Genomic DNA, 27,514 nt, shown 5'->3' on the forward strand with positions numbered 1-27,514 from the left:
GAAAGATAGTAAAACTTTTTTGAGTTGTGTATAACACAGGGATTTCTAGTTACATTTACTGCATTAACTGCTTTATCTGACCAACTACTTGTCAATGTGATTGTTTGATTAGTTCTACTCTTTAGTTTGTATTATTGTATAAGTGGCTGGACCTGTGACTGAGGCTTTTTGTACCAACGTTTTGGTCATGCCATAACCTTTTTTCCCTGTACGCATGGTGCAGTGTACAGGTAGATGGACATATTGCAAAGTAGAGTAGGACTGGAAAAAATGGGGGATCACTTTGATAGAAATCCGTGATTTTAAACAGTAGTGTTGAAAAAGTCCCCGTTTTCGTGCAGAGGTAACTAGTGGAGAATAGCAAGAACCCCTGCTGCTGAACAGAAATACTTAGTCTGTTTTATCTGACAGCTGATTCTGAATAAAAACAGGGATTGCAAGGAGTTAATTTGAAATTGTTGTTGTAAGGTCGTATAGTCAGCCCCCAGAACCTCTAGCAGGTACACAACTGCTGAATAGTGCGAGTGTAGGGTATTTTGTTTTTTGGGGTTTTGTTGTTGTGGTTTTTTTTTTCTTTTGAATTTTAAAATTTGAAATTTTATAAAGGGTTTAAAGAAAGCGTAAAATAACCAAAAAGGTACAATAGTCTATTACTGTGTCATGCATAGGATTAGGTTTGTATGAAGTGTCTACACCATTCCAATATAGCTATAATCCAGATCTTTCTTTTCCTCAAAATGGTGACCTTGTGCTGCAGTAAGTGGAACTGGTGAACTTTGCCTTTGTACAAACTATAAATATAAGTTGCATTTGCAGGATGGATAAACATTCAAAAAAAACTGTACAGTTAGGAAACGGTGACTTTTTCTTTGTACAGATTACAAGCTACACTTTTCTACAGTTTCAGAGCTTGCATGTTGATGTTTTCAGGCTGTTCATTCAGTTTGAAATGAATTTTGACATTTTTTCCTAAGAGGAGATGCATATTACGGTATTAATTTTTCCATTTCAACTCTACCCTCTTAAAAGGTGCTATGGAACACATTTTTCCTACTGTTTAACGTTAATCGCATGCCAGAAGGACTGTTAGCCAGTTAAAAGGACCTTTTGAAGTCCTTTATCACAAACTATCTTGGAGGTCTGCAGAGAAGCACTTTAATCCAATAAACATTTCTTTGAGAATGTGAAAAGAAAGCCAAGGGAGAAGATTCAAGAGTGTGTCGAGGGTCAGTTTAACTAGTTTTTTCACCGTGGGATTTTCTACGTATCCCCACTGATTTTATGTTCTTAGCAAGTGGTGGTTCCAAAAAAAGTATTTATTTATGTGGACAAACTTAAAATTTTCACTATGCAAGAAGCTATAACTATTGAAATAATCCAGTGTTCTGCAAAAATGGTCAGGCCATGCAAAGGCTGTGAGAATTTCACATAGCTAATAGCTCTGTCCAAAGCTGGTCCTAAAAGGAATAGATAATTAGAGGTAATTGGGGTGTATGAATTGTTGTCTCTTTGCCCTTAGCCTGAATCATTTTGGAAGTAAAATCTGCTTGTGGAGTAAATGCTTTGATGTATGAAGAGTCATTGTGGATTGGCAGTATAAAGGCAGTGTTTTATTCTTCTTACATAATGGCAGCAGTACATAAAGGGTGAATAAGCATTGCAACCCCCAAATCTGCTCTACAGCAAGGAACTCTGTTTTCTCCAAAAACAAGGCAGCATGGATTTTTTTTTTATTTGTAGAAAGAACAAATATAAGAAAAATCCTTACCTTTTAGATGTCGTAGTCTTTATTTTCACATCTTACTTTGGGATTATATATAATTAAGCCATGCTTTACCAGTAATATTTCAATTTAATGATTTAGAAAAGCAAACTCGTATCTTTGAACAGTTAATGTGTCCTTTTTGTTTACAATTGTTTAGACATCTTTGAGTATTAAAACAGATGAGAGCATTTCTAATGTGATGGAAGACTTTTGTAATTTTTTTTGCAAAGCAGGTACATCTGACTCTAGCAGTGGGTCTGTTGTTTGCAATCAGTTCAAACAGGTTTATACACACAAGATTAAACTCTGCCGAGGTATCTGCTCTAGACCACCTCTGTCTTTAATCTATTTTGTGTGTGTATCACCCTGACCCTCCGCGATTGCATCAGTAATTCTTTGTACGATTCGATTACGATTCTATTTACGATACGATTAAATCCGGCATGTCCGATCAGGATTCGATTCAATTTCGATTTGCTTTTGCAAAACAATGGCAAATCAAATTGAATCCCGATCGGACATGTCTGATTTAATCGGATAAATAGAATCTTAATTGAATCGTGCAAAGAATCGTATCGTGTAGATGGGGCTTAAGAGATCAGGCCTGCCAGATAATTTTTACCAAAATGCAGCCTGGCTCTATCCTGCCTCCATTCTAAAGGTTCGTATACACGTCCGATAAAGATCGTTCGTTACGAACGATTCGTGACGTTTACACGATATTCAAATTAGACCGAAAAAATCATTCGTAATGATTGTGTACACACGTGAACGATATAAGTATAAAGTACTGAACGACGAACGATAAAAAAATGCGTGCGCAAACGGAAGTGATGTTATGACAGGCAATAAGAACATGCGTACTACTCCACAGATAATCATTATCGGACGATCTTTGTACACACTGCAACGATTGAACGATTATCTTTCGAAAAAATCCGCCGGGTTGGATCGGTCGGATTGAACGATAACGGTCGTTATCGTCCAAAAAACCGATCGTTGGAAAATTTGGAACGCACGATTATCGGTACGATTGTCGTTATCGTTCGTTTTCGAACGATCGTTATCGTACGTGTGTACTCAGCTTTAGGCCTCCTACACATTGCCATTAAACTTGGAACTGAACAGGTCAGCATGGATGCGAATGGATCCTATGCAAAGCAATCGGATCCATTCACATTAGTCCATATGGAAAGCAACGCAAGTATTGGGTTCTGCACGACTTCTCTGGATTTGCCAGATGAAGCAGATGCTGCTGACTGCATCATTGAAGCCCTATGAGAGTGGACAGTATCTGCTCTCATTAGGGTGGTCACCCTGTACTGTGTGTGTGTGTGTGTGTGTGTGTGTGTGTGTGTGTGTGTGTGTGTGTGTGTGTGTGTTTGTGTTTTTCTTTGTGTCTTGATTTTTGGACAGATTATCGATTGATAATGTCATTGGACATTACTGAAACTTTTCTGTTTACAGTAGAGGAGCGGAGGCTATAGACAGCTGCAAAGCATTGCACTGCCTTGTTGTATAAATGTGGTTTGATCAATGCTCAATGGATTTCTGCTGAAATCTCTCAAAATTGTGTGTAGTGTAAGAATCCCAATCTGAGCATTATCTGATAAGGGAGTGATTGATCAGCTTGCCATACATTACATTATATTGTATCATCCTATGCATGTCTAGCTTTAACGGTGTATGCTGCTGCAGACCCTTTTGATTGAACCCTTTCAGGGTGAAAACTGAGCTCAGTGGGAAAAACTTTGCTACCTTATGAGAAACCAGCATTCCTCTTTAAAAGAATAATTTTCAGGCTAACTTTTCTTACCTGTTTTATACTAGCTAAAACTAAACGTGAGGTGTGCTTCAAAGTGGAAGCTGGAAGCGGAGTCTTGTAATTGTGTTATGTACACAATTCCCCTTGTGATCTTGGACTGGGGAATTTTGGCCCATTTCTCACAACATTGGAAATGTTTGCCAAAGGAAGCTGATTTCCAGGGATTCCTTCGCCATCAGAGAATATCCACCATGTTTGGCAGTGAGTTGTAAGCGGTCCAGGTGGAATTCTTGACTTGATCATCGCCACATCCACGTGTGTCCACTGCAGGAAAACTGAGCAAATGTGTACTCATCCGAGAAAATGACACACTGCTTGCTCACTTCATGAGACTTCATCTTTGTTGCCCACTTTTTTTTTCATTTGTTTTTAAAATGTTGGCTGTGGTAAGCAGAGGTTTAAAGAGTCTGCAATAAAGAGGTAATTTTATAAGGCTTCAGAGTTATCTTAAAGAGAATCTGTATTGTTAAAATCGCACAAAAGTAAACATACCAGTGCGTTAGGGGACATCTCCTATTACCCTCTGTCACAATTTCGCCGCTCCTCGCCGCATTAAAAGTGGTTAAAAACAGTTTTAAAAAGTTTGTTTACAAACAAACAAAATGGCCACCAAAACAGGAAGTAGGTTGATGTACAGTATGTCCACACATAGAAAATACATTCATACACAAGCAGGCTGTATACACCCTTCCTTTTGAATCTCAAGAGATCATTTGTGTGTTTCTTTCCCCCTTCAGCTCTCATCCACTGAAGTGTCAGGCTGTTTCTTCCTGCAGAGTGCAGACAGCTCTGCCTGTATGTAATTCATCAGTATGTGAAAGCCCAGCCAGCTCAGAGGAGGATTTATCCAGCTTGTAAAAGATAATAGAGCAGAGAGAAGCTGCACTAATCTAAATAACACACAGCAGTGTGCAGAGAGGGGCCTGGAGGGGGAGATGCATCACAGAACCACAACACTGAAGAACTTGGCAGCCTTCCAGACACAGGCTGACAAGTCTGACAAGAGAGAGATAAGTTGATTTATTACAGAGATGGTGATAGTAGAATGTGCTGCAGTAAGCCAGAACACATTAGAATAGCTTTTGGAACTTGTAGGATGATAAAAAACAGGATGCAATTTTTGTTACGGAGTCTCTTTAAGCATTAAAGGAACACTATCGATCTACATATTTTTTTCAATTGAGATAGGAATTGTTTAGGAAGCGCTGCTGGTGTACTGGTACTGTTACTGGTGTATACATTTCACTGGCAACCTCTTTGTTTACTGTTATCAAAATACTTTCAAACTTAAGGCCCGGTTCACATTAGCGTTCGCTATCCGGATTTTCCAGATCTGATCCGGACCGCATACTGTACAAACGGAACATACGTTCTGCATAGCAATGTAAAGCAGTGCTGGGCGTAATGGAAAAAACTACGCTTACGGATCATTATGCGTAATTTTACGCTATTACGCATTACGGAATTACGCTTACGGCGTAGACATTCATTTACGGTACATGTCTGTAATTACGCATAGGCCTTACGCAATTACGCGTAAGAATACCGTAATTCAGGTTGTTACGTTATTGGCTTACGCGTAAATTCCTACTAGCAATTAATGCGTAAGGTCATGCTGCCAAGCGGAAAAGTTGACGCATGGATCAATGTTAGGTAGCCGCGACTTTAAGGGTTAATAGCAAAGCCCCCTTAATTGCTTAGAGCCTCAAATTTGGAGAATATATTAAGGAGATCAGAAGGAATAAGAGGGAAATTTTTTTTTTCAAAAAGACCTTATAGTTTTTGAGAAAATCGATGTTAAAGTTTCAAAGGAAAAATATATACATTTTAAAACCCGCCGACTTTAACGGTTAATAGCAAAGCCTGCTTAAAATTTAGGAACACCAAATTCACAGGGTATATTAAGGGGATCAGTGGGAATAAGAGGAAAAAATTTTTTCAAAAAGACCTTATAGTTTTTGAGAAAATCGATTTTTAAGTTTCAAGGGCAAAAATGCCTTTTAAATGCAGAAAATGTCAGGTTTTTTTGCACAGGTAACAATAGTGTTTTATTTTCATAGATTCCCCCAAGTGGGAAGAGTTTTACTTACTTCGTTCTGAGTGTGGGAAATATTAAAAAAAAAAGACGTGGGGTCCCCCCTCCCAGACCTCTTTAACCCCTTGTCCCCCATGCAGACTGGGATAGCCAGAATGCGGAGCACCGGCCGCGTGGGGCTCCACACCCTGACTATACCAGCCCGCATGGTCCATGGATTGGGGGGTCTCGGAAGGGGAGGGGCAGCCAAGCTTTCCCCTCCCCCTCCGAGCCCTTGTCCAATCCAAGGACAAGGGGCTCTTCTCCACCTCCGATGGGCGGTGGAGGTGGAGGCCGCAATTTCCTGGGGGGGGGGGGGTTCATGGTGGCATCTGGGAGTCCCCTTTAAAAATGGGTCCCCCAGATGCCCACCCCCCCCTCCCAGGAGAAATGAGTATAGAGGTACTTGTACCCCTTACCCATTTCCTTTAAGAGTTAAAAGTAAATAAACACACAAACACATAGAAAAAGTATTTTAATTGAACAAAAAACATAACCACGAAAAAAGTCCTTTAATATTCTTAATTAACCATTAATACTTACCTGTCCCTTTAAAAGCCAGTTCCCACGCAATATCCTCGGAAATATACTAATCAGTTACAATGTAACAAAGTTGTTACAATGTAACAACTTTGTTACTTTGTAACTCCACCGCACCCGACGTCACTCGCCGCCGCATACACTAACGCTAAGTCCCCGCCGGCTCCCGCCGTCCACTCCGCCCACACCTGTCACCCATATACATGCTGGCACCCATGGGTGCCAGCATGTATATGGGTGACGTGGGAGAGGCGGGGAGGGCAGCGAGAGCCGGCGGGACTTAGCGTCCTGCACCCGACAGAGCTCTGAGCTATATAGCTCAGAGCTCTCTAAAGCATCTTTGTATTTGGGCTCCAAGGAGCCCCATTGGTCCTTAGCAGGTGAGCGGCAAGTGACGTAGGGTGCGGTGGAGTTACAAAGTAACAAAGTTGTTACATTGTAACAACTTTGTTACATTGTAACTGATTAGTATATTTCCGAGGATATTGCATGGGTACTGGCTTTTAAAGGGACAGGTAAGTATTAATGGTTAATTAAGAATATTAAAGGACTTTTTTCATGGTTATGTTTTTTGTTCAATTAAAATACTTTTTCTATGTGTTTGTGTGTTTATTTACTTTTAACTCTTAAAGGAAATGGGTAAGGGGTACAAGGGGACTCCCAGATGCCACCATGAACCCCCCCCCCCCCCCCCCCAGGAAATCGCGGCCTCCACCTCCACCGCCCATCGGAGGTGGAGAAGAGCCCCTTGTCCTTGGATTGGACAAGGGCTCGGAGGGGGAGGGGAAAGCTTGGCTGCCTCTCCCCTTCCGAGACCCCCCAATCCATGGACCATGCGGGCTGGTATAGTCAGGGTGCGGAGCCCCACGCGGCCGGTGCTCCGCATTCTGGCTATCCCAGTCTGCATGGGGGACAAGGGGTTAAAGAGGTCTGGGAGGGGGGACGCCACATCGGTTTTTTTTATTTCCCACACTCAGAACGAAGTAAGTAAAACTCTTCCCACTTGGGGGAATCTATGAAAATAAAACACTATTGTTACCTGTGCAAAAAAAACTGACATTTTCCGCATTTAAAAGACATTTTTGCCCTTGAAACTTAAAAATCGATTTTCTCAAAAACTATAAGGTCTTTTTGAAAAATGTTTTCCTCTTATTCCCACTGATCCCCTTAATATACCCTGTGAATTTGGTGTTCCTAAATTTTAAGCAGGCTTTGCTATTAACCGTTAAAGTCGGCGGGTTTTTAAATGTATATATTTTTCCTTTGAAACTTTAACATCGATTTTCTCAAAAACTATAAGGTCTTTTTGAGAAAATTTTTTTTCCTCTTATTCCTTCTGATCTCCTTAATATATTCTCCAAATTTGAGGCTCTTAGCACTTAAGGGGGCTTTGCTATTAACCCTTAAAGTCGGCGGCTTTTTTATATTATACGGGAGCGTAATATTACGAGATTACGGCAGACTGTGTAATTTCAATGGGAGTTTACTGTCTTACGCGTAATTTGTTACGCGTAATAACGTAACCTACGGTCTACGCGTAATTAATTACGCGTAATACCGTAACGCTTACGGTGCATTTGTAGTGAATTGCGATGCGTAATTACGCTAATGCGTAATTTCGGCCCAGCACTGATGTAAAGGCTATGCGGACGTTCACACGTGTCCGTTCCATACAGTACGGAGCCGGATCGGATCCGGACTCCGACCTCTTTTCCAACATGCGCTTTTTTTTGGGTCCGGATCTCCGGCCCACGCACCCGGACCGGAGCCGGACCTGAGCCTGACAGCACCATCAGGAACACAGAAACCAATGGGGAACGGAAGGCACAGAACACACTGCCTACAAAAACCTGAAGTTCTACCCCACTTCCTATGCGTATCCAAGCGGCCATCTCGGATGGGTACACATGGGCCAAGCATGTCTGGAGTGGAGCAGCAGTGACAGACGTGCTGGAGCTGTTTGGCAGAATGTCGGAGGTGGAGGTGAGGCCTACAGCGGAGGAACCTGATTCTACAGGTGCACCAGGTGCACCTTCTGCTGACCCCAACATTTTTTTTTTTTTTTAATTTCGCTATTTTTTTGCCCACGGATCCAGATGGCAGCCTGATGCATGCCTGATACAAACAGGCCGGGTCCGGATCGGAACCGTACGGTTCTGATCAGGTCAGGATCCGATCAGGATCCGGTCCGTTTACTTGCCAAAACGCAAGTGTGAACGGGGCCTTACTGACGCCAAAACTGACGGCAGAATGAGCCATGAGGAGAGGGGAAATTCCCCTCACACTTCATCAGTTAACCCTGTGTGTAACTCGGTGTGTGTGAGAGAGAAAGCTCCCTACAGCTGCAGCTTCTGTGTCCTGTGTTTCTGACTGAAGTGTGTGAAGAGCGCAGAGGAAATGTATCTTGTTAACATTTGTAATTGTCACAGCTTCTGATACGGTTTTTGCTTTCAGAGAAAAATACTCTGTAGTCTGATATGCAACCCTGGCTGTGCATTGAAGCAGACACCCCTTCTGCAATTGATTTGTTCCAATATAGCTAAATCCTACACTCAAATTAAAGCTTTTGCCTCTGATATTTAACCGGTTCAGCACCGCAGTGCCGAAAATCTCATGCATCCAAGCAACGTTCACCTCCCATTCATTCGCCAATAACTTTATTGCTACTTATCACAATGAATTGATCTAAATCTTGTTTTTTCCGCCACTAATTAAGCTTTCTTTGGGTAGTACATTTTGCTAAGAATTATTTTTTTCTAAATCCATTTTAACAGGAAGATTAAGAAAGAAATGAGAAAAATTCATTTCTCAGTTTTTGGCCATTATAGTTTGAAATTAATATACGCTACCGTAATTAAAACTCATGTATTTTATTTGCCCATCTATCCCGGCTATTACACCGTTTAAATGATGTCCCTATCACAATTTATGGCGCCGATATTTTATTTAGAAATAAAGGTGCATTTTTTTTCAATTTGCGTCCATCACTACTTACAAGCTTATAATTTAAAATAATATAACATACTCTTGACATGCATATTTAAAAACTTCAGACCCTTGGGTAAATGTTTTTTTTTTTTTTGTTTTTTGTTTTTTAATTTTTTTTGTTGTTGTTTTGTTTAGAAGGAGGTATTTATCCCCCCGAAAGCCCCAGGGAAATTTTTGTTCGATTGCTTCCTGTAGAGCAGTATTTCTGCCTCCATTCCAGTCAATCTTGGCCTCTATACCATTTCTTTTCTCTTTTTTTTTTTTTTTTTTTTTTTTTTACTGGGAGAGGCAGAGATTGACTAGATTGGAAGCAGAGCTAAAGTGCAAATCTCTGCCTCCCCGGGTAGCAAAATCTACGACTTGGAAAGTCATGGAATTTTGCATCGGGATTTTGGGGAATAAATTCCTTGATATTAATGCTTAAGATGCTTAAGATAACGCTGCAATAAAGAGGTAATTTAAATGGCTTCAGACTCTCTTTAAGTCTTGCAGCAAACCGTTTGCCTGCCCTAAGGTATCATGCTGTTGGGCCTGGTCAACCCAGACTTAGATGAACAGTTTCCTGTAGAATCCTGGAGAATCACCCGATTGATGGACACTGTAATCTATAGAGCACATGCTTTACCTTTGGCATGTTGTCCAACAATCCACCCTCTTCGTAGTCCCCTACTTCTGTGGCAGCTTTGGTTCAAAGCATTCTGTGTTCTCTTCCGAATCCTTTCCATTAACCACACAAAGGGTGACACATTTGTCATGATTGCTTGGTATCCTTTTTAATTTTGATATTTTCATTATTTTTCTGCAAGCCACAGAAATTCCTACACATTCCACTCATTTGTGCTATTTATGATGTGTTCAGTTCCACCCCACTGTCTCCCATTTTCCGTGGGTATTTGCTAGGGTTCATTATGATGCAATCTGTGTATGTATTTTTGCTTTTAATAATTTGTAATTGAGCAGTTGAATAAGGTAAAGCATTTACATTACTGGCTGACCTTTAGTTTTAACACTTCTGTTGAAATTACCGTCTTTCCCCTAAAGTAAGACCTACCCCGAAAGTAAGGCCTCCCTTATATTTCAAGCATGCTTGAAATATAAGGCCTACCCCGAAAATAAGGCCTAGCTGTGGGGGGGCGCTGTGTGTATGGGCAGGTGCGTGGTCCGTAAGTAGCATTGTTTGTAGAGCTAGCCTGTAAAATGTATGGAAGAGCCAGCATATTGCAGGAAATGAGATAATTAGATGATTGTGCTTTTGATACAGGTCACATACAGACTTGCATACAGACACAGATCAACATAAGTACCGGTAGATCTTGCTATCTTTTTGCGTGTTTTTGTTTAAAGCTACTTACAGCTGATGCTTGCATAAGTGTTAGAAAGGTTGGTGTGATGCCAAATCATTTTTACCATTTTTCTTTGTCAGAATTTAATTTTCTCTTTTTTTATGGAACTACCCCAGAGAAGAGTTGGAGTTTAGTCAGATTTTCTTATGATTAGGAGATGAATAAACGAAAAACAATTTTTAAGTCTTGTGAACCGTTTATGAAACCTTAACAGTTCATAAAGAAAAAAACCTGATGTAGAAAAAAAAATGCTTTCTTCAGTAGAGGAAGCCTCTGGAGCTCCATCTGCTTCCCTGATCCTCTTTGACATCCTCTGCTGCTGGCCAGGACCCACATCTTCTTTGTGGCCGTGCTCCCGTCTGTGCACAAGCATGGCCACACTGCACAGGCACCAGTAGGGCTTTAGCCTGTGCAGTAGCACAAACCCATTCATGCATGGAGGAAAAAGCCGTGCACCAGTGGCTTTGTGCTGCTATGCAGCAAACCACTAGGGTGCCTGGGCAGTATGGCTGCGCTTGTACATGGACGGGAGGGCAACTGCGAGCACACTATTTGACTATATTGTTGAATATGTTTATAGGCTCAATGCAAGAATAGAGGTGTTAGATTGGGGAGGCCTCTTTACAATTCAGAGGCTTCCCTCTACTGAGGTAAGGGCTGGTTCACATTAGTGTTAAAAAGCGGACCGTAAGTTACACCTAACAGAAAGCAACTTTGCTGCAGCACCATTTTTTCTGGACCGATGAGCCCAGCGGACCGGAAACGGAAGATGAAGCCCTGCATTGGGGGCAATGAGAGAACGGAATGTTTCTTCACACTAGTGAAGGAACAGACAGCTTGAAGGGCAAAATCCACTGGGAGTGGGGGTCTGGGACTAAGCCATACGGATCCAGTGAAGCCGAGACCGGATCTGTATGGTTCGATTTGGCTAAAATATACAGTGTGTACTGGGCCTAAGTATAAATAAATCTTCTGCTACTAATGAACACAGCTTATGTGCTTGCAAAAAAAACCAGAAAATAAAATCATTCTGGCTAAAAAATACCGCCAAAACTCTTGTGCGCTTGCGATCGTTTAGCGCTTGCACTGGCAATTTTAGAATGTGAGCAAGGCCTTAAAGTTAACGCAAGCCATGAGAGAAATGTCATCACAGTGCATCTTCGCTTTCTGCCAATGGAGCTGCAGAGCAATCAGACCTGGTCCATTGGCCAAAGCGCCCTCAGTAGCCATGAGAGCATCAGGACTTGACTGTTAATCTGTTTCCTCGGCCTTCATATACCCTACATCTATCTGATTAGTAATTTGTGTAATGTGTTAAAGAGAGTCTGAAGCGAGAATAGATCTCGCTTCAGACCTCATAGCTAGCAGGGGCATGCGTGCCCCTGCTAAAACGCCGCTATAGCGCGGCTTAACGGGGGTCCCTGTCCCCCCAAACCCCCTCCGTGCAGTGGGGGAGCGCTTCCTGGTTGGGGCAGGGCTAACCGCCGCAGCCCTGCCCCATGCGCGTCTCTCAGACGCGTATCTCCGCCTCTCCCCCGCCCCTCTCAGTCTTCCTTCACTGAGAGGGGCGGGGGAGAGGCGGCGATGCGCGTCTGATAGACGCGACTGGAGGCAGGGCTGCAGCCGTTAGCCCTGCCTCCAGGAAGACAATCCCCACGACCAACTTGCCGACCATCTTTTGCGGGGGGTGGGTTGGGGGTGAAGGGACCCCCGTTTAGCCGCGGGATAGCGGCGTTTTAGCAGGGGCACACGTGCCCCTGCTATATATAAGACCTGAAGCAAGATTTAGTCTCGCTTCAGTGTCTCTTTAAGTCCTTTCATTGGACGCTCCAAATTTGTAAAAGGCTCTGCTGCTAATGTGTTGGTGCAAGGTACTATAGGACAGCTTTTAGGTATTGGATTTGTTCCTCAGTGGGTCAGAGCTGTCTTTGTAGCACAAAAGGTACCTACAGAATTCTAGTGATATATTGATATTCATAAAAGTGAGGGTCCATTTCGTCGTCTTCTTCTTTATTTTTTCTTTATCATATTGTTACTGCTTCTGGAGTTCCTGATTTGATTAGGTCAAGCTGACCAAACAGCCATTTTAATTATAATCCTAGGCTAGAAAGAACATGGACAACAAAGGGATGATTTGCATAGTCTTCATATGCATTGTGGGTGACATCGTATGCTCACTCCAGCCTGAATTGCAAAGACCTTCTGTTTTTAAGAAGGCAAAGTTCTGTTTTGCATAGCATTTTAGTGAGAGGGCTTGTTGGTCCTTTTAGCCCCTTACACGCTCCTAGGAGTTCTGGTTCACTATGAGCTTGCTGGGCAATTTGTAACTCTGGGTGTTTCAAGTCCTACCACATAGAGCCACATTAATCCATACCATGCACTGCTGAGGTTCAAGCAGTCTGAAACAGTCTGTATGCATGTTAGATTGTGTAAAATTGCTGACCCATAATTGCATTCCAGCAGTTCGGTAGGTGTGTTTAGCTTACAGGGACAACAAAGGCATGATTTGCATATGCAACAGTCATGCATTATGGGAAACATCATATGCTCACTCCAAGTTGAAAAATCGCAAATAACTTCTGTTTTCAGAAGTCAAACTTCTGTTTTGCATAGGCTAGAAATAGGAGAGAGAATTGGCTCTCTTAAAGGAACACTGTAGTGAGAGGGATATGAAGCTTGCCATATATATTTTCTGTAAAAGAAAAAAAAAAAAAAAAGGCAATTGCCTAGCAGCCTTGCTGAGTTTTTTTTTTTGTTTTTGTTTTGTTTTTGTTTTGTTTTTTGGGTTTTAACTGCAGTAGTGCCTAAATGAAACACTTAAAACAAGCATGTGGCTAATATGGTCATACTTTAAACCCAGCATCTAATGTTCTTACTAGTTCTAGGTGTCTGACTGAAAGTAATGGAGACACAGAATTAGCAGGACCGCAAGAAAATTAGTTTCACATTGGGGCGCTGCATAGCATTGTACACATAATGCAACCAAAAAAGATCAACATTTGCAGAGGTATTCAATGCAACACAGGTAACTGACCAATGTGCACTTCCACTGACAGATTGTGTGCTATTCTAGCAACACTGAGTACTGTGTTTTTAATTTCAAAATCGATAATTCCACAACAATCCAGCAACACCATGTTCAAAGTTAAAGCTCTTTATTTAAATAGGTAATGTGAGAGGTTACTAAGATCATAGAAACAGCGGACTTTTGCTGTTCTTAGTAACCTCTCACATGTAGTCATATAATTTTTTTTTTTATTTTTTTTTGAAAGTCTTTTTGATTTTAATCAAACACTAACAACAACAGTCAGTTGACAGTAGAACATCATTACAGTAAGAAGGAGCATTGCAGTACTACAGTATGAGAGCCTTTATATTGTACATATAAACGATATTAGAGCCATACCGTGATAAAGCTAATAAAGATGGACCATAGAACAAATGACATTGCAATAGCAACTACATGAGTAAGAGGTTGAAGACAAACTCAGAAGGCGTATTAACCACAGTTATAGTGAATCCACAATATTCAAATTTACATCCAAATTGACAATGGCAGATCTTTCGTTATTAACCCATACATCCCAAACCTTGGAAAATTTTGACGTAGAACCCCTTGCTAACCATGTCAATCTATATAATGGCAATGCAGAGTTTATTGTTTCCAGAGAGACAGCGAGGGCTCTAAGGGTTTTTTCCATTCTAAAGCTATGGATTTCCTGGCATAAAAGAATAGCAGTCTCACTAGCAGTTTTTTATTTTTACCCAGGGATAATTCATCTAGCATTCCCAAAAGGCAATATCTATATGAAGAGACCACATGCAGGTCCAGTTCTTCTTCCATAAATTGTAAAATTTTGTCCCAAAAGGATCTTATTTTGTCACAGTCCCATGTCATATGTTTAAATGTACCAGGGCTGTAGCCGCACCTCCAGCACATATCAGTGGAATCACTGGTAAATTTAGAAATTTTAACCGGAGTATAATATATCTGGTGGAAACAACATAGCTGTATAAGTTTATCTCTAGAGCTAATAACCGTTTTCATGAAAGTCTCTTCAAAGTCTTGCCAATCAGAAAACCGAATTTCTTCCCCTCCCAAGTCTCCCAGTTCGACCTGGCCCTGGATATTTTCACATTGTATCTGTTCTCCATTAAATTTGAATACAATTTTGAAATCAGCCTGGAGGGGTCTCTGTTTAGAAGCCACTTTTCGATAATAGCTGGAGATAGTGTAATGGTCAAATTACCAAATTGAGCTTTAGTTGCGTGACGAAGCTGATAGTATCTAAATCGGGCATGGGCTGGCAGGGAAAATTTAAGGGCCATTTGGGACCAAGATTTAAATGTATTGTCCTGAAAAAGGTGATTTACATATTTTACCCCTTTAATTACCCAAAAGCTTACATCTCCTAGTAGAGAGAATTCAGGAAGTTTCTGATTACTCCAGAGGGGGGCGCTAGAACAGTTTAATTTACTTTCCCCAACTAATTTTTGACATTTATAATATATCTTGAGAGAATATTTCAAAATGTCAACTCCGCTATCAGCAAACGTTTCTCCTCTATATATAATGTTGCAAAGGGTTTCATATGAGTGTGCCATGTCTGCCTCAGCATCCATGGAAGCATCATTCCTTATGTTATGAAGCCATCGGTATACATATGTAAGTTGAGCTGCGTAATAATATAATTGGAAATGGGGGAGGGCCAAACCTCCTTTAGATACCGCTAACCTAAGAGTGTCCAAGGATATTCTAGGGGGTCGGTTAGCCCATAAAAAGCTTTGAACCAGTGTGTTCAGCTTAGCAAAATAAGAATTAGGAATCCACACTGACATAAGTAGTACATATAGCACCTTAGGTGCTATAATCATCTTAATGATATTTGTACGACCCAAAAGATCTAGGGGTAAAGAAGACCATTTTTTAAGCCTTTCGCCAATAGATGTCAGAACGGGAGTTAAATTATTTTGAATAAAGTCTTCGTTACGTGTAGTAATTACTATGCCCAGATATTTAAAGGATGAGCAGACTTGTAAGGGAAGGCTATCCGGTAAAACTTCAGGGGGGAGAGGGTCAACCGGCAAAAGAACGGACTTTGACCAGTTCACCTTAAGCCCAGATAAGTCCCCAAATACATCATAAACCCACAACACCCTCCGCAAAGAAGGCCCAGGATTATCTAAGTATAGTAGGACGTCGTCCGCATATAAAGACATTTTTTCATGCACACGCTTAATTACCCATCCTCCTATGTCCTGGTCCTTTCTAGTGTGTGCTGCCAGCGGTTCCATAGCTAAGGCAAATAACAAGGGTGACAAAGGGCACCCCTGCCTAGTGCCTCTACCTATATCAAAGGGAGCTGACAGATAACCGTTAACTCGTAATCTCGCACGTGGGCTAGTATATAGGATTTCCACCCATTTCCTGAAGATATCGCCAAATCTAAAGGCCGAAAGGACCTCCAATAGATACTGCCAGGAGACGGTGTCAAATACATGTAGTCATTTTTAGTATAGATCTTTAACTTTGAATGTGGTGCTGCTGGATGATTGTGGAATAGCTTGTGTTGACTCTGCTGGGTTACAGTCTGTTACAGCACAGAAAATATATAACCACAGTGGGTGCTGGTCATTTTGCATAAATTACAAAATCGCTTACTTTGCAACTGATGAGGTGTGAACAGTTGGTAGACTAATGCTGGGAATACACGGTACGTTTTTACCGCTCGATTGAGCCATTAGATGGCTCGATTGATAATTTCCGACATGTCTGATCACCCGCCGGATCGATTCCGCGCTCGATACCGATGGCGGGACAATGGAAAAAGATAAGGAAAACTAGCAGAATATAAGAGAATCGCCCGCTGGGACGAGCGGGAATCGATCCGGCGGCGTACCGTATATCCCCGGCATTAGACCCTTCACCTCTTGAGCACCTAGTAAAACAGAAGTTGCAGAAATGCACGGGACTTCCGTTTTTGAAGAGATTTTTCGGCAATTCCTTTCATTACAATAAATGGAAATTGCAATGCATTTGCGTATATTAGTCAACAACCATGTGTTATGACTCCATTGCAATGCATGGATGGAGACACTGGACAGTGCGGTCTATGCCCTTCTGGTGTCCCTGCTGTTTGTTTGGGTTGCCACATATTGCGGTGAAGGCCACATAAGTGTGGTGAAGTGGCCCTAGGGTCCTTTTCACACTAAATCAGTTGCTGACTGTATGAACAACTGATGTGGCTACAGTTGAAGGTAATGTAAATGTTTCCCTGTGTGTCAGTTCACATCATAAAGGGATTTTATTTTGAAAAGAATTGTGGGAGTAGCCATTGCTGGCTTGCCTGTGAAGATGCTTATCTGGTTGTAATACTGATTTTTCTAGCAAGAGTACTTTCTGAACCACTTACTTGGAACATGTGCAGATGCTACATATGCAGTGTTCTGACATCAATTCTCCTCAACTCTTCTGTTAAGGAGAAAACTGAGTATTCACACACTATAAGAAATGCTTATTTTGTTATTTACAGATCTATACAGATAACATATTATCTTCATTTTTGCAGACTTACTGTAACACTGTTCAACTGGACTCTGGAATTGATTATCGGAGGAGGGTACTTTCTGCAGCTGGTAAAATATACTTCCTGTAAGTTTACAGTTGAATTGGGGTTTTGTTTTTTTACTCTGCACATTGACATGTTTTCATTTAGTCAGCACAGCAGATTGAAGTGGTTGGCACTCTTGCCTTGCGGTATCAGCGTTTCAGTCTAGAAGACTCTCTGCGGGTGTTTTTTTTTTTTTTTTTTTTTTTTTTTTTGGGGGGGGGGGGGGGTGTTTCCCATGTCACCGACCTCAGCCTACAAACATAATTTTGGGTTAACTGGCATCTCTACATCAATAAAGAAAAAGAAAAAAAAAAAGCTAGGTGCCACAGTTACTGATTACAGATGGTCAATAAGATGCAAATCTTTCATGCCAATTTTTATTTTATTGATCTTGGAATTGGGCCAATTAAAATTGATAGCAAGTGCTTTTGATTGTCTTATTGACCACCTCCATGCCAACATCACTGATAGGGATGTAGTGGCTAGCAGTCTTTCCTTGTAGCGCTAGGTTTTAAGGTTGCATTCTGGGATGGGACATTATATGCACATAGTATGTGCGGTCTCCCTTTTTTTGCATGGTCTCCCTTTTTTTGCATGGTCTCCCTCCAGTCACTCTGGTTTTCTCCCATGTCCTAAAAACATAGTTACAGAAATGGTCCAATCAAAGGTTGTATAACTTGTCTATATTACTGAAAGATGGTGCACAAATGCAGTACTTAGTAAAACCTATTCTTCTGACTGGTAACACTGGAAAGGAAGTATCCCAACTATTTCATTCTGGGACACCTCAACCATGCAAATGAAAAGCAAACCAAAATTGAAAACAAACATCATTAATTATATTTGTAGAACTGTACCGTCTTCTATTTGTAGAACTGTACCGTCTTCTATTTGTATTTTCTTTTTAAAAGGGTCAGTTTGTAAATCTGAACTGTGAACGGCCATGTCAGTGTGGTGTAAACTCTGGTTCATTCGGCTCTTAGTAAAACTTTTAACTTTCAGTGCTGTTCTGTCATCATAAGTGTTTTGGTTTATATATCTAGAATGTCTATATACAGCTTTTGAAGTTAAAGGACACCTGAAGTGAGAGGACTATGGAGGCTGCCATATTTATTTCCTTTTAAACAATACCAGTTGCCTGGCATCCTACTGATCTGTGTGACATCAACCATATCTGAATCGCACACCTGAAACCAGCATGCATATCATCCAGTCAAACTTCAAACCGCTGTTCTGTATGCTTATTCAGGGTCTATGACTAAAGATATTAGAGGTAGAGAATCATTGGGACATCTAGGCAATCTGCATTGTTAAACGGGAATAAATATGGCAGCCTCCATATCCCTCTCACTTCAGGTGTCCTTTAAGTCTCCTCATTTTACCTTCCAGTTAAGGTACATACACACCGGATTTTCACAAACGACCCGTCGTTTGGACGTCCAAACGACAGGTGGTTTGCGAAAATCCGACGTGTGTATGTACCTTAACCTGCCTGGCGTTCTATTAAGATCGCCAGGCAGGCTGCGGGAAGTTTTTTTTTTTTTAATAAAAAAAAAAACTATTTCATGCAGCCAACTGAAAGTTGGCTGCATGAAAGCCCACTAGAGAGTGCTCCGGAGGCGTTCTTCCGATCGCCTCCGGCGCCCAGAATAAACAAGGAAGGCCGCAATGAGCAGCCTTCCTTGTTTTGCTTACATCGTCGCCATAGCGACGAGCGGAGTGACGTCATCGACGTCAGCCGACGTCCTGACGTCAGCCGCCTCCGATCCAGCCCTTAGCGCTGGCCGGAACTTTTTGTTCCGGCTACGCTGGGCTCAGGCGGCTGGGGGGACCCTCTTTCGCCGCTGCTCGCGGCGGATCGGCGATCAGGCAGCACACGCGGCTGGCAAAGTGCCGGCTGCGTGTGCTGCTTTTTATTTGAGCCAAATCGGCCCAGCAGGGCCTGAGCGGAAGGCTCCGGCGGTACTGGACGAGCTGAGCTCGTCCAGACCGCCCAGCAGGTTAAGAGTTGCCAGATCTGGAAAAATAGTGCTCAAGAAAAGATTAAATGTAAGGAGATGCACAATGAGGTGTCAGGAACTAGGGCCTTTGGTGCTCTGCTGGTTGCATGTTATTCCAGTACCGCTATTCATGGACCAAACCTAGTATGGCCTGTATTCACTACGGTCTTTAAAAATGCAGGGCAGCAGACAGTGCGAGCCAGCCCTTACGGGAAAAGGAAAACTTGCAATGAATTAGATATACAGTGGAATGGCCAATTTTGTTAATGGTCATGATTTTCCTGTATAAATCGTTGGTGGTTATGATAAAAAAAAGTGTCAGTTAAATATATCATATATAGGAGACACACCGTGATATTTGAGAAGTGAAATTAAGTTTATTGGATTTACAGAAATTGTGCAATAATTGTTTAAAATTAGGCAGGTGCATGAATTTGGGCACGGTTATCATTTTATTGATTCCAAAACCTTTAGAACTAATTATTGGATCGCAAATTGGCTTGGTAAGCTCAGTGACCCCCTGACCTACATACACAGGTGAATCCAATTATGAGAGAGAATTTAAGGGGGTCAATTGTAAGTTTCTCTCCTCTTTTAATTTTCTTTGAAGACTAGCAACATGGGGGTCTCAAAACTACTCTCTAATAAAGACAAAGATTGTTCACCATCATGGTTTAGGGGAAGGATACAGAAAGCTGTCTCAGAGATTTCAGCTGTCTGTTTCCACAGTTAGGAACATAGTGAGGAAATGGAAGACCACAGGCTCAGTTCAAGTTGAGGCTTCAGGTGTCAGACCAAGAAAAATCTCGGATTGACAGAAGCGATGAATGGTGAGAACAGTCGGTCAACCCACAGACCAGCACCAAAGACCTACATCTTGCTACAGATGGAGACCTTGTGCATCGTTCAACTGTTCAGCGCACTTTACACAAGGAGATGCTGTATGCGAGAGTGATGCAGAGGAGGCCTTTTCTCAGCCCACAGCATAAACCGAGCCGCTTGAGGTATGCTAAAGAACATTTGAACAAGCCAGCTTCATTTTGGAATAAGGTGCTGTGGACTGATGAAAGTGAAATTCAGTTATTTGGGCATAACAAGGGGAGGAAAAAGAACACCGCATTCCAAGAAAAACACCTGCTACCTACAGTAAAACAGGGTGGTGGTTCCATCATGCTATGGGGCTGTATGGAGAGTGCAGCGACTGGGAATCTTGTCAAAGTTGAGGGAGGCATGGATTCCACTCAGTATCAGCAGATTCTGGGGACCAATGTCTAGGAATCAGTGACAAAGCTGAAGCTGCACCAGGGCTGGATCTTTCAACAAGACCACAACCCTAAACACTGCTCAAAATCCACTAAGGCATTCATGCAGATGAACAAGTACAACATTCTGCAATCGCCATCTCAATTCCCAGACCTGAGTATAATTGAAAATCTGTGGCGTGAGTTAGAGAGCTGTCCATGCTTGAAAGCCATCAAACCTGAATGATCTACAAATGTTTTGTAAAGAGGAATGGTCCAAAATACCTTCAACCAGAATCCAGAGTCTCGTTGGAATCTACAGGAAGTGTTTAGAGGCTGTAATTTCTGCAAAAGGAGGATCTACTAAATATTGATTTTATTTCTTTTTTGTTGTGCCTAAATGTATGCACCTGACTAATTTTGTTTTAAACAATTATTGCACACTTTCTGTAAATCCAATAAACGTCCTTTCACTTCGCAAATATCAATGTTTCCCATATGATATATTTAACTGACTTTTTTTTTTTTATCTTAACCGATTTATACAGGACAATGATGACGATTAACAAGCTTGCCCAAACTTTCGCATCTCACTGTATATTACATTTGTAAAAGCTTCAAGCAAACCTCAAGCTTTTTATGGTTGCTGGGGGAATTAGACATTTCTTTTTGTATGCCTTCTTGAATAACTTCTTTCAGCTGAGGAACAAGAACCCTTGGCAACAGTTAGTTTAGTGCCGTAGAGTTGGCTGGTCAGTATGAGGTTTTTCTCTTGTTTGCGCAGTGTGCTTTGACTTCTAGAATGACCATATGTGTCTGATGCTTTGAGAAAATGTGATTTTCTTATAATTGACTCAAGTCGTCTCATACCTACACGAGGAAAGAATGCATCCTGGGACACTAAGCTTCTGAAAATCTGATGTCTCCACTGTGCAGTGAATGAGTGCAGTACCCAGTCACACAAGAGAAAAAAGGCATCAACTGTCCTCTGTGTTTGCTCTTGCTTTGCATTCAGGAGAATGCCAGTAGCCTGCTCTCCTCTGTGTACACATAGCATTAGCAGCTTTGTTGTGCCTGTTCTGCCTTGTTACTAGAAGCTGTTGAAATCACATGAGCCTTTCAGTGTATGCAAATAAGGCAAAATCATCTGCCTGCAAGTTAATATTCCCAATTTTGAAGTGCATTGTAAACCCAATGTTTGTGTTTTTGAACATAACATCCTTTTCCCTTTAAATATAGCCATCTAGGTGTATGGGCAAGAAGCTAAGCGGTCCGAGGCAGCTGTTTCATGCTGGCTTTGAGTGTTATTAATTTCACATGCTATTCTTTTCTCTGCAGCACAAGTGAAGCTGATGTGGAGACTGTCATGGATAAGTTGTTTGATGAGCTGGCTCAGAAACAAAATGATGGTACGTAAGTTAATTTCCCTTGAAAAAGACCACATTTAAAACACAATGCCCAATCTCCACTGACCAATTAATAAGTTCCATTGCTGTCTATGGGTTGATGCCACACTCAAGTGGCAGTCATTGTATCAGCATTTTGTCTAATTTATGTGTTGAATCATGTGCTATTATTCATCAAGCTATGCATTTCCTAGCTGTAAGGAATGAATTTTAGGGTAATTATCCAGACAAGACTGAGCTTTTGTTCCTGTTTCCATAGTAACAAGACCAAGGATTCTGAAAGTGCAGGGCAGGGAGCTGAAGCTGAGCAAAGCCTGTGGATCCATTGCTGACTGCACATTTGAGGAACTCTGTGACCGCGTAAGTGCCCCAGCAACTATAAACAAGTTAACACGCCTCTGCTTTCCTGACAGATTTGTTTTTGCATTCCCCAAACCATGTTTTTCTTAAACAATGAATAAAAGCCTGTTTTCAAGCAGCATCGCACCAAAATTAATAACCTCTGAATACAATTCTGTTATTGGCTGAGAACCTCTTGTTTTCATTTTATTAGTACAAAACTACACATTTTCTCTGTTTGGCTAAAGTCCAGGAAGTAGGATTACTCTATTAGGACTAATACGGCTGGACTCCACACCCCTCAATACACCATAAGGCCAGAAATCCACTAAGAGCGATTATCTGAGCGCTTTGCAATTTGAAAACTCTTGCTAATGTAATGCTATGGGTGTGATCCCACTTGAGCAATGTGATATTAAAAAAATCCCCCACAACATTGCATTAGCAAGAGCTTTTTCAAATAACTAGCGCTTAGAAATTGCTCCTAGTAGGTTTCTGGCCTAAATAAGATTTATTTTTTGTTTCCAAAGGGAAACCGTTATCACTTCTCATTCTTGTAGGGTTAACTCATCATTTTTTAATTCCATGGAGTATTGTATGCAAGAAGCTTGTACTGCTATGCTTATGGAATTAGATGGTTAGTGAAATGCAAAATTCTGATGTGCATGCAAATGTTATGGAAATCGAATGCAACTTGAAATCTGAGAATTAAAACTATTGGGAAATTCATTTGATCGGCTCGATTTAAAGCTGCGGACTTACCCCTGCAGTAAGTACCTAATTAAACCTAATTAAACGTAAACTATGTTTTCTGTAAATAGTAGGCCAGCCTGACCTCGCTGGAAGACAGGTCCCATATCTAAGGGTACCAAATTAACCAATGTAGGATGATCTTCATCCGGCCCTGTTAGGGTTAAGGACGGATGGCAGACTTCCTTTACAACAGCTTTTCAATAGTTATTTCCAGTTATGTCTCATTACTATAAATTCTGGTAATTCTCAAAGTAATGTTAATGGATCCAATGCTAAGTCACTGTGATTCTCACTCTCTTCCCTTTCCAAAGTGTTTGAGAATAATGATTGGTAATGTAAAACACTTCTTGTTCCTATATGTGTATCTGATTTGAAACCTGTTATTTATCTTTTAACCACTTCACCACTGAGGGGTTTTACCCCCAGAGCAATTTTCACCATTCAGCGCTCCTTTCATTCATTCGTCTAGAACTTTATTATCGCAATGAAATGAACTATGTCTTGTTTTTTTCGCCACCAATTAGGCTTTCTTTAGGTGGGACATTATGCCAAGAATTATTTTATTCTAAATGTGTTTTAATGGGAAAATAGGAAAAAATGTGGGAAAAAATAATTATTTTTCAGTATTCGGCCATTATAGTATTGAAATAATGCATGCTACTGTAATTAAAACCCATGAAATGTATTTGCCCATTTGTCCCGGTTATAAAACCGTTTAAATTATGTCCCTATCACAATGTTTGGCGCCAATGTTTTATTTGGAAATAAAGGTTCAATTTTTTTTAGTTTTGCATCCATCCCTAATTACAAGCCCATAGTTTATAAAGTAAGTGTTATAACCTCTTGACATAAATATTTAAAAAGTTCAGTCCCTAAGGTAACAATTTTTTTTTTTTTATTGTATTTTTTTTTTTTTTTTTTTACAAAAAAAAAAAATGGAGTGTGGGAGGTAATGAGTTAATTTAATGTGTAAAACTAATGTATTTGTATATGTAAAATGCTTTGGGGTGTAGTTTTACTATTTGGCCACAGTGCGTTTTGTGTTCATGCGACCTGTAAGCGTCTGGAAGGACTCTTACAGGAAGCACTACGAGGCTGGGAAAATCACAATGATCGCACTGTTCCTCATAGAAGCAACAGATCATTGCGGGGGCTTAGATCAACAAACGGGAATGGATTTTCCCGTTCATTGATCTCCAGGGGAGCGGCGTGCATGAGCGGCGGTAGCGCGGGAGGTACGGATTTCTCCGTCCCTTGGTTTTATAAGGGTGGAAAAAGGGACGGAGAAATCCGTACCGCGGGAGGTAAAGTGGTTAATATCGCTGTAACTGTATCCACTGTTTATGTACAGTTACGTTGTAATACTGTTCATCCTTTTCTTTAAAAAATTATTTCAATAAAAAAAGATTGAAATAAAGCTGCATACATTTTACATTCAATTAGCACACAATCCTGTGCATCTTGTTGACCATTACTATCCTGGCAGCAGGTTTTTTTTTTTTTTTTTTTTTCTCCTTCCCTTTCTTGGGGGGGTGGGGGATTATAGTAAAAACCCAGAGGTTTTACTGAATTGGTTGAATACTCCTGATTCCCATATAAAAGGCCCAAAGCAGTTAGAAATAAGTTTTTTGGTTTACACTGATAAAAATATGACCAGTTGTAAAGAACGGAAATGTGGAAAAATTGACAATGTGTTGTCTCTAAAAAATAAAAAAATAAAAATTCTCTTTTTAACCAATTATGGATCATTTATATATTTATCAAAATGGCATAATCAATGCACTGGCAGTTTCTATGCAGCCTGCAGTGCATGTGGAGGCTTTTAGTAACTGCTCTTAGCCTTCAGCCTTACAGGATGTGCTGACTTGTTTCTCTTGCAACGTTATGGCCCATACTCATGGGCAACTTTTTGGCCTGTCGCCAGCACACGTGAGCGTGTGCGCGACAGGCCGGCGACAGTTCGTCGCCAGGTCCCTCCGCATACACACAGCGGAGGGACCTGGCAACTGATGCGGCGGAAGCTGTCGCTGTTGCTCCTCCCCCCGCCGGAAGCCCAATACATTTCTTATCTTGTTGCTGTCGCTAGTCCGCGTACTCACGCGGACTAGCGACGGTCCCGACGGAGTTGCGGCGGCGACTGTCGCCAGGCGATTGAGCGGTTCAATCGCCCGGCGACATCAGCGACGGTTCGGGGTGCGCGCCCGTGTAACGCCGCATACTCACGGGCGACCTGTCGCTGCATTGCGGCGACATTTGTAGCCCGTGAGTATGGGCCATTAGAGCAGCATCAGTTTGGCTTGGTAGTGTCATTTGAGGAGGAATTGCTATGTAGTAAGGGAACAACTGGCAAAAGATGTTGCATGCAGCACCCCCTAGACCCCCTAGACTTAACATTATTTGAATATGAATATTGGTGTACAAACTTTGAACTCCCTACCCTCATTTTTGTTGGTGTTGTCCTGTTCTCACAGCAACTGGGAGCAATGGCATTTAATGCCAGTTTGAACAAAGTCTTAGTGTTTGAGCTAGGAACTACAAAGCGCAGTTAGGTAGTGAGAGAGAGATGGACAGTTTGAGAGAGGGTAGTGTTTGGCCTGGTGCACGCCAGAGTTTTTCTGAGCGGTTTGAGTTTTTAAATCTACTGCTAATGTTATCCTATGTGTCTGTGCACACTGGAGCAATGAGGTTTTGTAAAAAAAAAAAAAAAAAAAAACCCATAGCATTACATTGGGAAGAGCTTTGGAAACCTCTAAAAGCTCTTCCCAATGTAATGCTATGGTTTTTTTTTTACAAAACCTCATTGCTCCAGTGTGCACAGACACATAGGATAACATTAGCAGCAGATTTAAAAACTCAAAACGCTCAGAAAAACTCCTCTGGTGTGCACCAGGCCTTTGTGTTAACGTGTGTTTAGAAGTCTCTTATTTCATTTTCTGTCTGTGCATTGTCCAGCCTTCATGTTTAGGGTTTTTGTCATATACACATTATCAGCTACTGTACAAAAACTAAGTGTGTATAATTGTAACTTTATGGTCTTTGTGTTGCCCATATTGTACTTAAAGGGAAAAAATAAATGTGTTTTTTATGTATCATGTTTGTGTTTGTTAGCATATCAGTGTAGTGCAGTTTAGAAACAAAGTATATTTTGTTTTTATTTGCCTCAATCCTATTGAGACCCATTGAACTTTATTTCCCTATATCCATCTTCTCATAGTGCTACAAGTGTGTGTGTGTGTGTGTGTGTGTGTGTGTGTGTGTGTGTGTGTGTGTGTGTGTGTGTGTGTGTGTGTGTGTGTGTGTGTGTGTGTGTGTGTGTGTGTGTGTGTGTGTGTGTGTATAAATCTATATTTGCATTTACCATTAGCAAAAGTCTAAGCACACTATCACTTTTCAGCCTGCTGTTGCTACATCTCTCTGAAAGGATTTGTACTGTTACCTTCCTGCTGTCAATTGTCTGAAAAGTTCTGCTGCAATTTTCTTGATACTGATCTTTTATAGTGGGCTCTGACCGAATGGTGCCCTCGACAGCTTCAGAAAGCTGCTGCTAGGACACTGCCTAAGTATAAATTTGGCAGTGACACCCTATCTAAGGGATACTACTACATAAAACACAAACATGCTGTTGGTGGTGTGTTTCTGTCAATTTTATAATTGTGTAATAATAATAGATGGTCCTTCTAAGGACATTTGTAATGCCTTTTCTCTACACCTTTCTGTGGTCCTCATGCTGCTACTTTAACCGAAAATGCGGTCAATGGTCTTTCTGAATTTTATTTGACGTAAACCTTGCCCTGAATTTATACAGCAGATGGCTGCACAACGACCTCTTGTACTTATTCTCCTGCCTTACTATGCAGTGCATTACCTGGATCCCGACCTATACAGCATGCTTAAATTACAAAATGATATTCATTCTACTGGATAAAGTGTGGTCACCTAATGGCCTGACCAATGTATGTACTTTACTATATTTTCCTCCCAAAAAATACAATAACTGAGCTGTTATGCCAATGGATAATGCAGGACCTCATCAACAAGACTTCTATAAAATGCTCCTGAAATATAAATAATTTTCTTCAAGTTGATAGTGTAGAGCTCTGCTCTAACAGGGACGGATCTAGGGGGGAGCAAGCAGGTCTCTTGCCCCAGGCGCAGTTTGTTAAATTCTTAAAAAGGCGGCAAAATGTGGATGGGGAATGGCAGTTTAGGCGCCAAAACCTGACCTTGCCCCAGGCGCAACTTGGGGCAACTTGGTCTAGATCCGTCCCTGTGCTCTAAATATATGTAACCCTGCTAACCTTTACTCTGGTAATTTCCCCTGAAATATGTCTAAATATGTGGCTCATGCTAACCATACTGCAAAAAAATTGTCCTGGAAAAGCCCAATTGAAGGCAATTGTAAAGTGACCACAGATGTCCCCTGATAGTAACTTGTTAGTAGTTATCAGTCATGATTTACTAGCATGTCCAATTACTGTTATGTACGGGCACTGGCAGCTTACACCCATGCATCTGCACCCCTCTCCTCTCCATAGATCTGAACTCTCATCTCGATTTAGAAGCTGAATAGCTTGTGTGTACCATGATCATTCCAAAGCTGACATCAAAAATTGTAAAAATTCCATTGGA

At 41.3% G+C, this 27,514-nt stretch overlaps 1 protein-coding gene across 2 annotated transcripts in view; it reads left to right on the forward strand.

Annotated features, from left to right (window-relative positions):
- AFG1L (AFG1 like ATPase) overlaps nt 1-27,514 on the forward strand; it is a 204,436-nt gene that overhangs the window by 133,852 nt on the left and 43,070 nt on the right. For both annotated transcript variants that reach the window (XM_068231263.1, XM_068231262.1), the window contains exons 8-10: nt 17,105-17,187; nt 21,726-21,796; nt 22,053-22,153. In XM_068231263.1, the coding sequence (XP_068087364.1) occupies nt 17,105-17,187; nt 21,726-21,796; nt 22,053-22,153 (255 nt within the window). The remainder of the gene's footprint in view (nt 1-17,104; nt 17,188-21,725; nt 21,797-22,052; nt 22,154-27,514) is intronic.

The sequence above is a fragment of the Hyperolius riggenbachi genome, chromosome 4 (genome assembly GCF_040937935.1).
Source record: "Hyperolius riggenbachi isolate aHypRig1 chromosome 4, aHypRig1.pri, whole genome shotgun sequence".
Taxonomy (NCBI): domain Eukaryota; kingdom Metazoa; phylum Chordata; class Amphibia; order Anura; family Hyperoliidae; genus Hyperolius; species Hyperolius riggenbachi.